The sequence below is a fragment of the Zeugodacus cucurbitae genome, chromosome X (assembly GCF_028554725.1).
Source record: "Zeugodacus cucurbitae isolate PBARC_wt_2022May chromosome X, idZeuCucr1.2, whole genome shotgun sequence".
Taxonomy (NCBI): domain Eukaryota; kingdom Metazoa; phylum Arthropoda; class Insecta; order Diptera; family Tephritidae; genus Zeugodacus; species Zeugodacus cucurbitae.
Window position 1 is genome coordinate 31,104,098 of NC_071672.1, and position 14,075 is coordinate 31,118,172.

The 14,075-nt window shown below is 40.6% G+C and overlaps 1 protein-coding gene across 6 annotated transcripts in view; it reads right to left on the bottom strand.

Moving 5' to 3' along the window:
• Nucleotides 1–13,852, bottom strand: part of LOC105219998 (inactive rhomboid protein 1) — a 30,221-nt gene extending 16,369 nt beyond the window's left edge. The window contains exons 1-7 of one of the 6 annotated variants that reach the window (XM_054235329.1): nt 13,499–13,834; nt 10,909–10,934; nt 5,547–9,535; nt 5,122–5,463; nt 3,205–3,459; nt 2,884–3,141; nt 1,202–1,540 (exon numbers count right to left, since the gene is read on the bottom strand). In XM_054235329.1, the coding sequence (XP_054091304.1) occupies nt 1,202–1,540; nt 2,884–3,141; nt 3,205–3,459; nt 5,122–5,463; nt 5,547–9,437 (5,085 nt within the window). In that variant the 5' untranslated portion in view covers nt 9,438–9,535; nt 10,909–10,934; nt 13,499–13,834. Of the gene's footprint in view, nt 1–1,201; nt 1,541–2,883; nt 3,142–3,204; nt 3,460–5,121; nt 5,464–5,546; nt 9,536–10,908; nt 10,935–12,215 lie in introns of all 6 variants that reach the window. The other 5 variants (XM_029045516.2, XM_029045518.2, XR_008472102.1 and 2 more) reach the window with 5 other exon arrangements.
• Between the last annotated feature and the right edge of the window lie 223 nt (nt 13,853–14,075).

Sequence of the window (14,075 nt, forward strand, 5' to 3'; positions counted from 1 at the left end):
GCCAACACAGAGTATTTCAACCAAAAGTCACACACAATAGTTGAGAATTCGCAGAAATGAAGCAGAAACGAAAGAAAAATAATGCGCAAGCATACAATCATACATATGGGTACACATGTGAATATGTCACCAACCAAAAATTGAAACAATATTCTACAAAAACAAGAATTGCTCAAATAGCATAAGCATGGTAAGTGCTTTAAGTTTTCTGCTTTACTCTCATTCACTCTCGCGTTAATTGTTCAACGCTATTCCCTCTCCACTGAAGCGTTAAACAATTATTGCAACCTTTTCCGAAGTCGTATAAGAAGTACAAGAATTGCTTAAATAGCATAAGCATGGCAAGGGCTTTAAGTTCTCTGCTTTACTCTCATTCACTCTCTCTCTCTCTCTCTCGTGTTAATTGTTCAATCGCCTCTCCACTGAAGCGTTAAACAATTATCGCAACCTTTTCCGAAGTCGCATAAGAAGTATAACTTCAAAAAAAATTACATACATATGCCCCTCCTCGTGCGAACTTTTATGTTTTCCTTTAGGTTTTCGCCATTTTGTGAGTGTCACATTTAGTGAGCAGGACTGCTCTTGAAGGCACCTGTCCTCTGAAATTTTAGCAAGGCAAGGGCAAACCTTCCTGGTGTACAATGGAGCTATCAGAGATCAGATCTTTAAGCAGAAGATTATTCAACAGAGCACACAGTAGCGGCTCTAGTTCCGATTGGGCAATGCATAAGGCGGGACTTGCCGTCCATAAAGCCGCAATAAAGAAAGCCAAGAGAAACTCATTGAGCACCTTTTGCGAAAACGTGGATGGTTGTCACAAGTCAGCGAGTTTCAGACGCATTCTCGAGAAAAATCCCACCATCATGGCGTTCATACCGAAAACCAGACCCAGTCTATCCTCATTTCAATTTAATACTTTGGAGAAACTGATGGACCTGTGTATCAGACGTAAAATTTCTAGAGGAAAGTTGTTAAGGGTACAACACGCTTACAGCGCTGGACACTGCGCTTCACGATATCGTAGGCTAAAGGGAGCCCTCATGCACAATGAATATGCGGTAAACTGTAGATTAAGGTTACGATGAGCAATAAAAATGAAAAAAGGACTATGAATACGTAAATGGTATATCAATTCAACATAACCAATTCGAAATCTGGTTTAATAAATTATTCACTTATATGAATATATGTATCTACATACCGCTCCACTTGTAATTATATCACTGGAACGATGGTGGTAATAATACTGCTGCTGGATCGATTGGTACCGTTTATTTTTGCCACTATCGCCTCTGCTATTACTGATACCAGCAGGTATATCTCCACTATGTCCACTGCCAAGACCGATTCCGCCAACGCCGACGCCAACACTGTCGCTGTCTGCAATGTTGCTGCCACCACCTGAATTTGCATTGAAATTTGTTCTTAAAACTTCGCCCACATTTAGTGTGGTTAATTCGGTTGGGAATACATAGAATATCACCAGCAATACTGAATATGTAAACATGTGGAAGATGACGCACGACCATATAAGATTTATCTATAAAGTAAAATATTAAAGAAAATTTAGAGAAAACACTTTGACAATAAAAATTTTTTGGTAGTTATTATAAAAAATCAGAAACGAATTGGAAGAATCAAGTAAACAACAGAGCTAACCGGAACGCTTAACTTATTCAGATTACAACTCGTATTCAGGCAGAAGGTCTTTTTACATACTGGACACAGAGCCAAATAACAAAGCCAGACTTGTGCCATACTAATTATCGGTATTAAATTTTTTTAACTACTAACTAACTTAAAGACTTTCAGTGCTGCGGAGCGCAGTAGCCACCTGAAAGGTGACGATCCCCTCTGATAGAAAAGCGGCTATTTAGTCTTGAGCTCGATGACTGTGCGCTCCGGGCTGGTAAAGGATTGCCAGTCCTCACTATCAGTTGCATCGGATGACTTCGAAATCAGAGTAGTTTGGGTGTCTGGCCATAGCGGAATCGCAGGAAATTGCAGTCTGACGAGCTTGTTAGGCTACGCAGGTCGGTGTCACATATCGTGGAATGGGAACAAGTAGGAGCACTTCTGGCCCAAAGTAAATCGCAAAAGATCAGGGAATTCTTCGTCCTCAGTAAGATCAATTTTTCCCTTGGTATAAGGGCCAGTTACCTCATGCTATCGGGATTCACGCGGTCAAACTAAACATTTTACCGGATGCTAGCTGCAGAAGATGCTTGGAAGAGGATGAGGTAGAATCTTCCCAAAATTTCCTTTGGAATGCTCCGCATTTGCGAGATCTAGGGAAAAGTTCCTTGGATCTCACTTTTTTGGGCATCGTCGTGAATTAGCGGATATAAAAGGTTTTTCAGCAGATTTGTGGTAGGTTCTAGGGGCTTTGTCTATTCTTAAATTTAAATAAAGGAGTTAAATTTTTGTGACATCACAAAGGGCTGTTCTTAATAGTCTAAGAGTGTTTCCTGGGAACAGACTTCGAACCCAACCTAACCTAAATCATTCCTTTGTCAGTAAGTATAAGTAGACATAGTGCAAATAGTAGAATCTTGTCTAGGTTTTTATAATTTAAACAGTAAACAAATAAGGTTTTGTAACCTTTAATTTCAGAAAATCTTGTTGCAAAATCTCAATATTTAGGTATTATATAGATATTGTCTTTAGCTGCTGCAAAGAATTACTTTTTTTTATAGATGGTTATCTATTACGGAAATACGTGACGACACTCCATCTGGTATCGCTAAGGACCATAACTGGTATATGCGAGGCCTGTTGTGCCACCAGTCTAACCTAACCTTTATTTCCATACACTACTTATGGACTCAAGACCTCACATTTTTCGGATTAACTACATATATGTATGAACAATAATGTGAAAACCTTTGCTTTTCGTCCATATTTGGTGACGCTGACAAATGGCACCAGCGCAATGGTTAAGAATATGCCACAAAATATGCCCGCCAACAGTCCAGCGAAGTTTAGCTGCCAAGGCAGTGTTCCAATGCCAAAGAGTAGTGCTGTTATACACATAAGTTTAAATAGCGCAACGTGAGGTTTACGCAGCTGCTTCCAGTGGATAAGTATTAGCAACACAATCAGCGATGCAATTACACCAGACAATGATGCCAATGGTCCAACCTAAATATACCAAATTTATTGTTCAAATGCGTACTTATAAAGTAAAATCATATTTAGCTTTACTTCTGGTTTGTATGGCACTAAAACGGCGCTTGTCAAATTTCCAGCCAGTCCGGAGCCAATATAAACAATAGCTGTGCGTATTGGACCTATTAAACGTTCCAGGTCTGCTAGAAAGACATGTTGAAAGACGATAGTAATAGCCAAATGTAGAATTCCAGCATGTAAGCAAAGTGATGTGAATAGACGATAAAACTGATCAGGCACCTCAACAGAGATGAATGGTAACATGCCGCAGACGTTGTTTAAGCACGAAATCTGTAATTATTGCGATTTTCGCTTTAATTTTAAATATGTACATATGTATGTAAGTGTTAAATGAAAATAAAAATAAAAAATGCATGACCAAGTTGAAAGCTTGACATATGTACATATAAAGAGCTCAAGCTCTTGCACTTCTGGTGGTCACTATGGCAATTACTTGCTTTGGACGTCAAATTGTTGTCAGTATAGGTCAGTAAAAGTTTGATTTTAGGTATAATCCACTTATATATAAGCATTCCTTCAGAAATGAGTCGGGTTTTCTTGCTTTTTAGTAGTGATGTAGATGAATATTCAGTCCATGAGGATTTTCGCGTTAACTCGTGTGGCACCCGTACACTAAACTCGTCGGTTTTCATTAATTTATCACCGCTAAAGATGGTGTATTCGGCACAACTAGACAGAAAAATCTGCCTCCATGACGAAACATGGCCGAACCGCCTGAGGCTGATCAACTTCACTAGGGCCCGAAATATGGTTGTCTGTAGTACCAAATTCCAGCCCAAGAAAATTCATCAAGCTACATGGCCGTCCACAAATCGATTATATTGTGATAGACGGAAGACATGTTTTCAGTGTTTTAGACCAGATATTCATCATGCGCCAAATCATGGAAAATACCCGAGAGAAAAGAATCGTTACATTCCATCTTTTCATCAAGCTGCAGAGCCACCATCAACAACACCAAGAAGGTACAATCTTCTATAAGAGTGTACAGCTGCTGGCGTACGCCGATGATATTGATATCAGTTCATATGTAAATATGAAGTTGTTTATTCATTTAATTAATATTCAAAACTGAATAAATTATTATTATAAGATATATGTTGATAGAAAAAATAAGTTATTCACTGTTTTTCAAAGCGAATCAACAAAATAGCATTTTTTCTCTAAGGACAAATATGAGCATTGGCCTTAATTTCGAAACTAATAGGTCTAGTAAAAAGAATCAGTTATTTTCAAAGAGACTACATTTGTCATTTATATTTCGCATTGTGAAAGGCGTCACATAGTGATAGTGACTCGATAGAAACTTCGGAAGCTTGTTTGGGAGGTTCTTTTGCATGCACCTTATAGTCCAGGACATCACCAAGTGATTATTTTACTTTTTAACTTTTAAAAATAGACTTTCCTGGTTACGAATGCTTCCATAATAGTGGCTTTATGACATTATCTTCAAAATCTCAACAAGTTGTTAAACAAAACTGTGAATATTTGACATAAATCGAATCTTTCTATGTGCTAAATAAAACCTTCAATTTAATACAAAATTATTGAATTTACTTTATACTAGACTTAAATTACACAGGCCAACACTCAATTTGCCTCTTTGAATTTATCAACTGATTCTAGTTAATTTGGGTGCGCTGAATTCAAATCTGTAATCAGTTTGTCTTTATCAGCCTTAGCTCTTTTCATGATATAGCTTTTTTATATCCTCCATTTATGACCGTCAGTTTTTTCCAAAATTTATTTTTATCAAAGTTTTTTTATTTGCTGTTATAGTTATTGCCAAAAAAGCCCAAATTTTTATTATTTTCTGCGCGTTGTAGGCAACTCTAAAGCAGAGTCTTTAATCGGTGGTAATAATAAGCTTTCAACTTGTCTTATATAAGAAATTAGTGAACGTTTTTATTTTGTTCCACCTATTGATCTTACCTGCGAACATAAAGATGCTTCTTCATGAAAGTAGCCATTGACGAAATCACAGTACTCGCGAGTGGTTATTCTACATTCTCCATAAACGCCAGTGCAACATGGATGACCGATGACCTCGCACACCATATGTTCAGCGGTGTGATCTTTGTAGCGAAAACGTTGTGAAAATGAATTTGTTTTGCGGCAAATTGGCCATTTTGTTATATCATCTGGCCATTCATACGGTGCTATAGAAGCGGGTGCATCGCAGTATTTGGGATCCAAACCACAAACGGAACCCGAAATGCGACCACCTGGACCAGATTCACCAGGCGACCATTTCTTCCACGTTGATATAGACTTCTATAATTTAATTTATAATTATAATTTTATTGCAAATGCTAACATTGTTACTTTGGATATTTAAAAAGTGGAAATTTACTTACGGTTGGGAATAGTCCACGCACAGAGCAGTCCGCTTGAGAGCTTTGTACGCAACCTGAATCATCGTTGCGTATACAACACGCTGTTTCGCGTTCCTGCCGTCTGGTCTTCAGTAGCACGTCCATGATACGTACGTCGCTCCGCATACAGGTGGCGAACTTCGCACCCATATGCACTAAATCGTTATTGCGCGGCCCTATCCATATATTGCGCTGCTCGGTGTGTTGCACTGTTTGCAAACTAAGGCTAGTAACTAGTACCTGTCCCGTTTTTTGTTCTACACCAATTCCTATAGGTCCAATACCGTAGCAAATAAGCGACAATAAGAGTACCAATATCTGAACTGTGTTAATCCAATATGTAAAAAATGGTCGATGGTCTGCACGATCGTCTAGATCATTAACAGTGAACAATTTCACTTTGCGCTGTATCGAGCGACGGGAATTTTCAAGTACACCATCTAGAAGTTGTGCCGATATACGATTACCGCGTGTTCCGTTTGTCGATTGTACATTTGGCAGTGAAGGTGCGGCATTATGACTAGTGATCGTTGACTTCTTGGACTGGTGGGAGCTGCCACTATTACAAACATTACTTGATTGTTGTTGCCCACCGGCATTACTGTTGCTGGTTGAGGCTTGCTGCAGCAATATGGATGCAGTTATTTGTTCACCATTTGTGTTGGCATTGGTGTTGTTGGCATTCAAATGTGTCCCACTGCCACCCATTACAGCCGAAGTTCGCCAACCATGTACGCGTTCACCCATGTAAATTTGTCGATGATGTTCAATCATCTTCACGCCATTGTTATGAGCGATCGTTGCACCGCCATCACCAGTCCTCATCATATTCGATTGCGGTAATGTGCCATTACTGTTGCTGCTGCAGTTCGTGCCATTATTTAGTGACTGCTCAGTTCCTGCAGAGTCAAAGAAGAGTTCGTCTTCTTGTAGCGCTGATAAGCCATCAAAAATGTCACCTGAGTTATCAATACCAATGATTTGACTTATGTGAGATTGCGCAAAGCTGCGCGACCATTGCCGATAGTTGCGTGGATGCCGTCTATTCAGCGTGTGTAAGATGTAAGTTAGGCTAGACATAATCATTGTGGCTACGGAGGCTTTACGCTCGACATGATCACCCACTTGGAAGTCGGCAAATAAAAAATTACGTCGTCGCGTTGAATATTCGATTGCGGAGTCGTCGCCTTCCGCATCATGCGCTGGCAATATATCCGGCCGTTCCGAAGGGTGGTAATGATGTTGATGGTATTGTTGATTTGTGCCAACACCGCTGCCATTATAGCAATTCACGTGGTTATTGGGCTCACTGGTGTTTCTGCTGTTGATTTCGGCATGCAACTCAATTTCGCTTTTCAATGCACCAAATCTGCGGAGCGCTAAACGTCTTTGACGTCCTTGCCAAATAATGAACTCCTCTGCCTCCGTACTAGCGTCTACACCAAAGAAACGTGCTATTTCCTTGCGTATGTATTGACTGAAACGTTTTTTGCGCGAAAAGCGCTGAATTTGCTGTTGTTGTTGTTGCGCCATGGGCAGCTGTTGTATTGGTGATGGCTGCGGCGATTGCTGATGCAACTGTATCGGTGAATGTTGCAGTAGTTGTCGATTGCCGTTCAAAGTCTGCTGCTGCTGATTGCACATTTGACCGACACTGCTCCCGACCATGCCAATGTGTTCCGTGATCGTGCCCTCTGTTATTGCATGCATTGGTTGATGTAGCGCCTTCGGTGCCACATACATTTGTTCACTTTGTTGTTGTTGCTGCTGTTGCTGTTGCAATTGCTCTACGCCGTTACTGCTACTGCCACCACTGCCTTTTCTGCGAAAAAGTATGCGCGAATTGGATGCACCATTGGTTGACGGCGATTGTGGAGAGATATGCGATTCGCTGGTGGAAGGCGTCAGTGTAAGAGATGTCTGGTCGAGCACGTTCTGTAGAAAGACGCCATTGCAACTGTTGACCGCAGCACTAGTGCCCTCCATTACCTGCTGTATGGGTATGGGGCTGATCGGTCCTGTTGTTTGCGTGGTCTGATGCACGCCAGTTGTACGTCGCACTGTGTTACAATGCAAACAAGTGGTGGCTGCGCCGGCGCCAGCATTCATGTTGCTGCTACTGTTATTCGCGCCACTATTGCCGCCTGCGTTAGCGTCCATTTGGCGGACGGGCGTCGTATAAATGCGGCCGTTACTATCATTTATCACATTTGAGTTATTCGCACCACGTGCAACGCCGTTCATATTCAAGCGGCTATTGCCGACTACATACATGCTGCTACAATTGCTGGCTCCAATAGACAGCGGTGAGGCTGCCGACGATCTGGCGCATAAAGCATTTGAGCCACCCGACACCGCTGTCGCTGCTACAGAAGCCGGCGACGTAGAGGTTATACAACTTGTTGTGGCATGCAACTTGGACAACGATGTCATGTGTCCATTTGTTGGTATTTGTTGATCATGTAAAATGATTATGGAAGCATCTTTTGCTGTTGCGGCAGCGCATTTTGTATTACCGTTAGCAATGCTATTGCTGCTATTGTTAACACCATTGAAGCAATTGTTGTTATTGGCTGTATGACCACCACCGTGCGCAATATGGCTAGTGTGTGTACTATTGCCATATGAAGGTCGCGTACGTGGCGATGTGGCATAGTAGTCGGTCACTGAGAGTGGCCGATGCTCAAGATTATGCGTCAAGTGCGAGGTATTTGTATTTGCTGCCTGCAGCACCGTCGGATTTGTTAGATCATTGGCGCAGCATTTCATGCGAAAGCGGAACGGTAGCGTGTTGACATGTTGCGTTGTGCCATTTTCGCCGATGCTGACGCCACCGTTGACCTCACTACAGCTGTTCGTGCTTTTGTTCATATAAGTTTGCGGTGTCGGTGTAGGCGGCTGTATCGATATGTCAGTGTATAGTTCATTTGGCGGCGGTGGGGTCGGCACATAGCGCTTGACGGGCGTATGTACGGCCGACGAAAGGTAGGTGTATGTGTCGCTTGTCACTAGCGGTGTGCTTTGTGTTAGAAAGTGTGCGGACGCGGCATAACGTGCTGCACTGGAAGGCTGTGTTGCGGCTTCGCCCGGTGCCGTAGCATAGGTGCCTTGGCTGCCAATGGTGGATGAGCTGCTATTCAGTACCAGTGATTTAGGCGTAGGCACCTCGCGGTAACGGTCTGATAACCGAAATCGTGTATTCGGCGAAATACCACACTGTTGCATGCTGCCTACGTACTTTTGCGATAAGTTTGTGGCACAATTACTAGCAGCGGGCAGCGGTGATGTAGATGAAGAAAGCGCTTGTGCGGTATGATGATTATGTTGATGTTGTTGCTGTCCGTTAGTTTGATGCGCCTGTCCGCTACCATTAACGCCACCATCGTAATTAGCGTATGTTGTATGCATGTCCAAACAGTTCACATTACTTGATGGTCCACATATTTGTGAACCTTGCGGTGATGTTAAACCCATTATATATCGATCACTGTTCGGCGCTGGTGATGGTGGCGGCAGGCAACAATTCGTTGAATCATCATATCCACTAATCGATTGGATTGAGAGTTTACCATGATGCTGCATGAACATCTCATTCGGATGTGGACTATAACGGCCTCCAGTTGCACCAGTATCCCCACAACTATTGCCACCCATAATGTTTGCATCATTAATAAGCTGCAAATGCGGTTGATAGCCCAACAAGGATCGGCAGCGTGCACCGCACACATTGTTGTTGCTCATGTTGCGTCGATTATTGGCTACTCCCGCCGAGCTAATACCGCAAGTCTGCGAACCGGCCGTCGCTGTATGGTGCGCATGGTGATGAATATGATGATCATTTTCGCTACAACTCGATGGATTCGGTGAGATCATGTTTTGGTAGCGTGGTTCGGCAGTGTTGGTAACGGCATCAACGCATAGTGACCACGTGCGCTGACAAATGTACGCTGTAGTGAAGTCTCAATGTAAATCTAAAAATCACAAAAGCGTTGCATGTCGTAACTATTGTACTATAATAATAAAAATATTTATAAATACGATAAGATATGGTGAAATTGTAGTATAAGGATGAGGAGGTGCCAACTGTCAAGTTATTGGCACTAGTTTCAACACACAAATTGTTGTTCACATAACGGTAGCTTGTAACACCTAAAAGTAAACGAGTTTGATATAGAGTCCTATATATACCAAAGTGATTAGGATGACGAGATCCCGATGTCTGTTCGTCTGTCCGTGGAAGCGTTAACGTGAGTAAAACTGAGATATGTATCTTGATGACACTTGGTACACATATCCCTTGGCAACATGAGAGTTGGTAAATGGCATTAGTCGAAAATCTATAAGATAGTTATAATATCTATCACGCTATGAAACTAAAATGCAGCAAAGAGGATCTTACTAGGGAGGCATATTTGGATGCATTTTTTTATTACCTCCTAGAGTCATTGTGAGTGCGCTTAAAGATCTGAACATCTCTGAATCTGGAGTGGAATTGATTGAACATATGCTATTGGGTAGTGTCATAATTTCAACACGACTTGCTTCAATGATGAGCAGATACAGCTCAAGGAAGCGTGTTATTACCACTTCTTTGGATCATAGGTTAAGTGGTTGTCTGTCGATGCATCTATGCCCATGGAGTACATGTTGTGACCTACGCTGATGATGCGGCTGTTTCGGTTATAGGGAAATTCCCAAGCACACTCGTGGTTTTGAAATCAGTGAGGATCCTAAGGAATTCCACTAAGATAGTAAAATAATGTGGTATTCCAGTTAACTGCCAATCAGATCAATTCTAGCCAGATTAGGCACAACAAAACAGTTGGTTTCCAATAAAGTGGGTATATATGTACATGTCCCAGACCACTTGTAGGCACTTAATTGATAAATATGTAATATTCCACCGGAACTCAGCCAAATGTTCCGGTGCAAACAAACCATGACTTGCTCAATAAGCAGAAAAACGTAACCAGTATGGAATAATATATTGAAAGAACTCTAGTAGGAGTGCTAACAGGTCGTTGTGTGATTGGAAGACACGCCAACAGAGTGGCGATAGATACATAAGAGACTGTTGTACATACAAGTATTCTATGTGGATGCAAGGCATGGTACAGGAAAATAATTGCAACAATCTGTAACGGTTTTCTTAACATTGGAAGGACCGTTTTCGATCCTTTTGGCTATCTCACCCGAAGCTTGTTAAGCGTTCTGACGCAAGTCAACCACGGACTATTCACCCGCTTCCAGACCGGCGTCAATGTTGCTAGGGTACTCTCTCAGCGATTATGGCACTTAATAAATAACTGTCAAACTTTTATATTTAACAAAAACAAGTGCTTACCCCTTTTTCGTTGATGACATCAGGAACTAATGTATTGTTGAGTAAAAACAGGAAAAAAATAATTTGGAGAAACTGTCATTCGTCAGGGCTTTATAATTAAATTATTAAAGTTGTGTTTTGTGAAGTAGAGTTAAAATTTTAATTTAGTTTAAGCGATAACGCTACGCTCTATGGACTGTTGAAAAGTTCCAAAAAGATCCGACGTTTTAGAGCCAAATTCTGTTCAGCGATGAGGCCCATTTCTGGCTCAATGCGTGTGTTAACATGCAAAATTGCCTCATTTGGGATACGCTTCGTCCCAGCAACCTAAAGAGATTCAAAAGCTGTCATTTCAACCAGAAAAAACAACGGCTTGGTGTGGTTTGTGGGTCGGTATGATTCCATATGGCTCCATATTTCCTCAAAAATTAATTAATTTAGTTTAAGCGATAACGCTACGCTCTATGGACTGTTGAAAAGTTCCAAAAAGATCCGACGTTTTAGAGCCAAATTCTGTTCAGCGATGAGGCCCATTTCTGGCTCAATGCGTGTGTTAACATGCAAAATTGCCTTATTTGGGATACGCTTCGTTCCAGCAACCTAAAGAGATTCAAAAGCTGTCATTTCAATCAGAAAAAACAACACCTTGGTGTGGTTTGTGGGTCAGTATGATTCCATATGGCTCCATATTTCCTCAAAAATAATGGCGACCGTTGTCGCGCCATTATGACAGACTATTTGATGCCTGAAATTGAAGCTCGTGATCTCGGCGACATTTGGTTTGAACAAGACGTCGCCACTTCCCACACATCACATCAATCAATGGATTTAATGATTTATCACACCGTTAGACTTTTTCCTGCGGGGGATAACCCCGCTTCGATACAGGTCTTGGAGAAAAACAACGCGTGACAACCAGTCGAAATGCGGCCATTATTTGAAAGACTTAATCTTTAAAAAATAAATGCCAAAAATGTGCTTTCGTATGATAATAAACATTACACATTAAATTTGAGTTTTTTGCGTTTATTCTTTACAAAAGTAGGGAATCTCGAAATGGATCAGCTCTTATATACATACATATATGTGGCAGAGCAACATTCAGCAATATTTCCGTTGATTTATCTGTACAATATGTTTTGTCTGATGCTGAATATGAGAGCTGACAGCGTGTGCACTTTGGGTATTGAAGGATTAAAATACCCAACCCATGTTAAATTGTTAAACCACAATTGTGTTGTAGCAAATTTTGTTTTGGTTGGACCATGTGTACATGCATTTCGTGATATGTTTGTATAAAAAAAGTGTACAGACTTGCATGCACTTACCTTTAAAGGAAATATGACGTAAGTTATAGGCTCAAATGACGCTTGATTTTGATTTTGTCGCGAATATTAAGAACATAGTGACTTCTAGCTTTATCTGTTGTAGGCCACACCAGTTTGCGGATTAAGTGAATTAACTAACAACTGTCGGCACACAATAACAAAATAATCACAAATAGCGAAAGACACCCTTGCCATTAATCTACACACACTTGTATGTATGTATGTGCGGAGTTATTATAAAAACATACATACATACATATGCCTTTTTACAGCAGCTGATCAAGTGGTAGCGCCGTTAGATTGTCGCTCTTTACAATACATTTGGATCCTTATTTTCTTTCCGCCCCACTCAAGTCAAAGACATTAACTTTGCACTTTTATTAAGCTGAATTTTTCGCTTATTTGCACATCCGTTTGTGCTTTGCTATACATATGCATATGTATTAGCGTGCTGATTTTCGCAATGCTTTGCATCGGTTATCCTTGTGATTTTGCGCTGGTATGCCTTAGTAATCCAAACGTCTTATACATTGCGTATGTATGTACATATTTTTTATAAGCTTTTGTTATATTTTGGAAATATATTATTTTCGTATGCAACTATACTGCGTTACATACCGTATAACTGTATATGTATGGTATGTAGCAACTAAAATATTTATTTATTTAATACACTAATGTTTCATTAAATTAAATTGTGTTGTTTTTTGTTATTGTTTCGTTTGATGATTAGGCTGTTTAAAATCGGAAAAAAACCAACATCGTTGCCAGTTGGTCGCACGAAAGGCGAGTGTTCGAACACTGAACACCGAACGTAGGACACTGCAGCAACTGACGACGACGACGCCAAACACGATGGCAACGTCATATACGTATATAATCGATATACTTATTTGCTATTTGTTACCGTTACTTTGTTACTGTGGCAATTTTTCGTATAAGTATATAAAGGATGCAAGTGAGCGCAATTGTGGTGGTGTGTGGGTTGAGTTTTTTACTGACCAAAGGCTACTGCCAGCATGTTGCTAAGCTGAACCGAATAACCGTACATATGCATGCGCTCGCTCGCGCTCTTCACCAACGGCCTTTTCTTACATACACACACACACGCATATACTTAACATATACATTTGTATGTAAGTGTATGTATGTCAGTATATATGCGTGTAAAATGATTTCTTTGAACTCATGCAATGTGGCAGTGTGTGTGTGCGTGTGCCAGTAACAGCCTTGCTCTAATTATTGATTACAGTTTTTGCACGTTTCCATTACTTTCCACTTACTTCAACTAAATTGTTTTCACAATATGCATGAATTCTCAAAAACCTATTTAAATTAATTTTCTGCCATGTTATAGGCTTTGTTTTGTGCTGATTGTTTTCACTTGTTAGATTTGCTGTTATTTTTCACTGATTCTCCTACTTGCAGCGAACGCCTCAGATTTTGACCCCAAAAGTATGTAACACGAACTCACAACACATAAATGTTGGGTGTTGCCATGTTGTTCAATTGTCAACACATAAAAATAATTTATGTAAATACAGTTGAACTTCCCTTACACGAATCCCCATAAACCACAAAAAAAACTACAATTTAGAGCGACTTCGAGTTATGGAAGGTCATTTGTATGAAACTTGAATTATTTCGCCAATTCAAGAGTTCGAGTTATGGAAGCTCATTTCTGGCAGCCTTTTGATAAGAACGGAAATAGCCGAGCTCTTTTTCGTTTGCTGTGCTCTTCCTTTCGTGTTAAGCTAGTATCAGCAAGCAACGGTTTCCATTAGCTTATATGTATGTATGTATGTATGTATGTACATATATGCTATGATACAGAATGTGGAGCATACGTTGATGTGTATA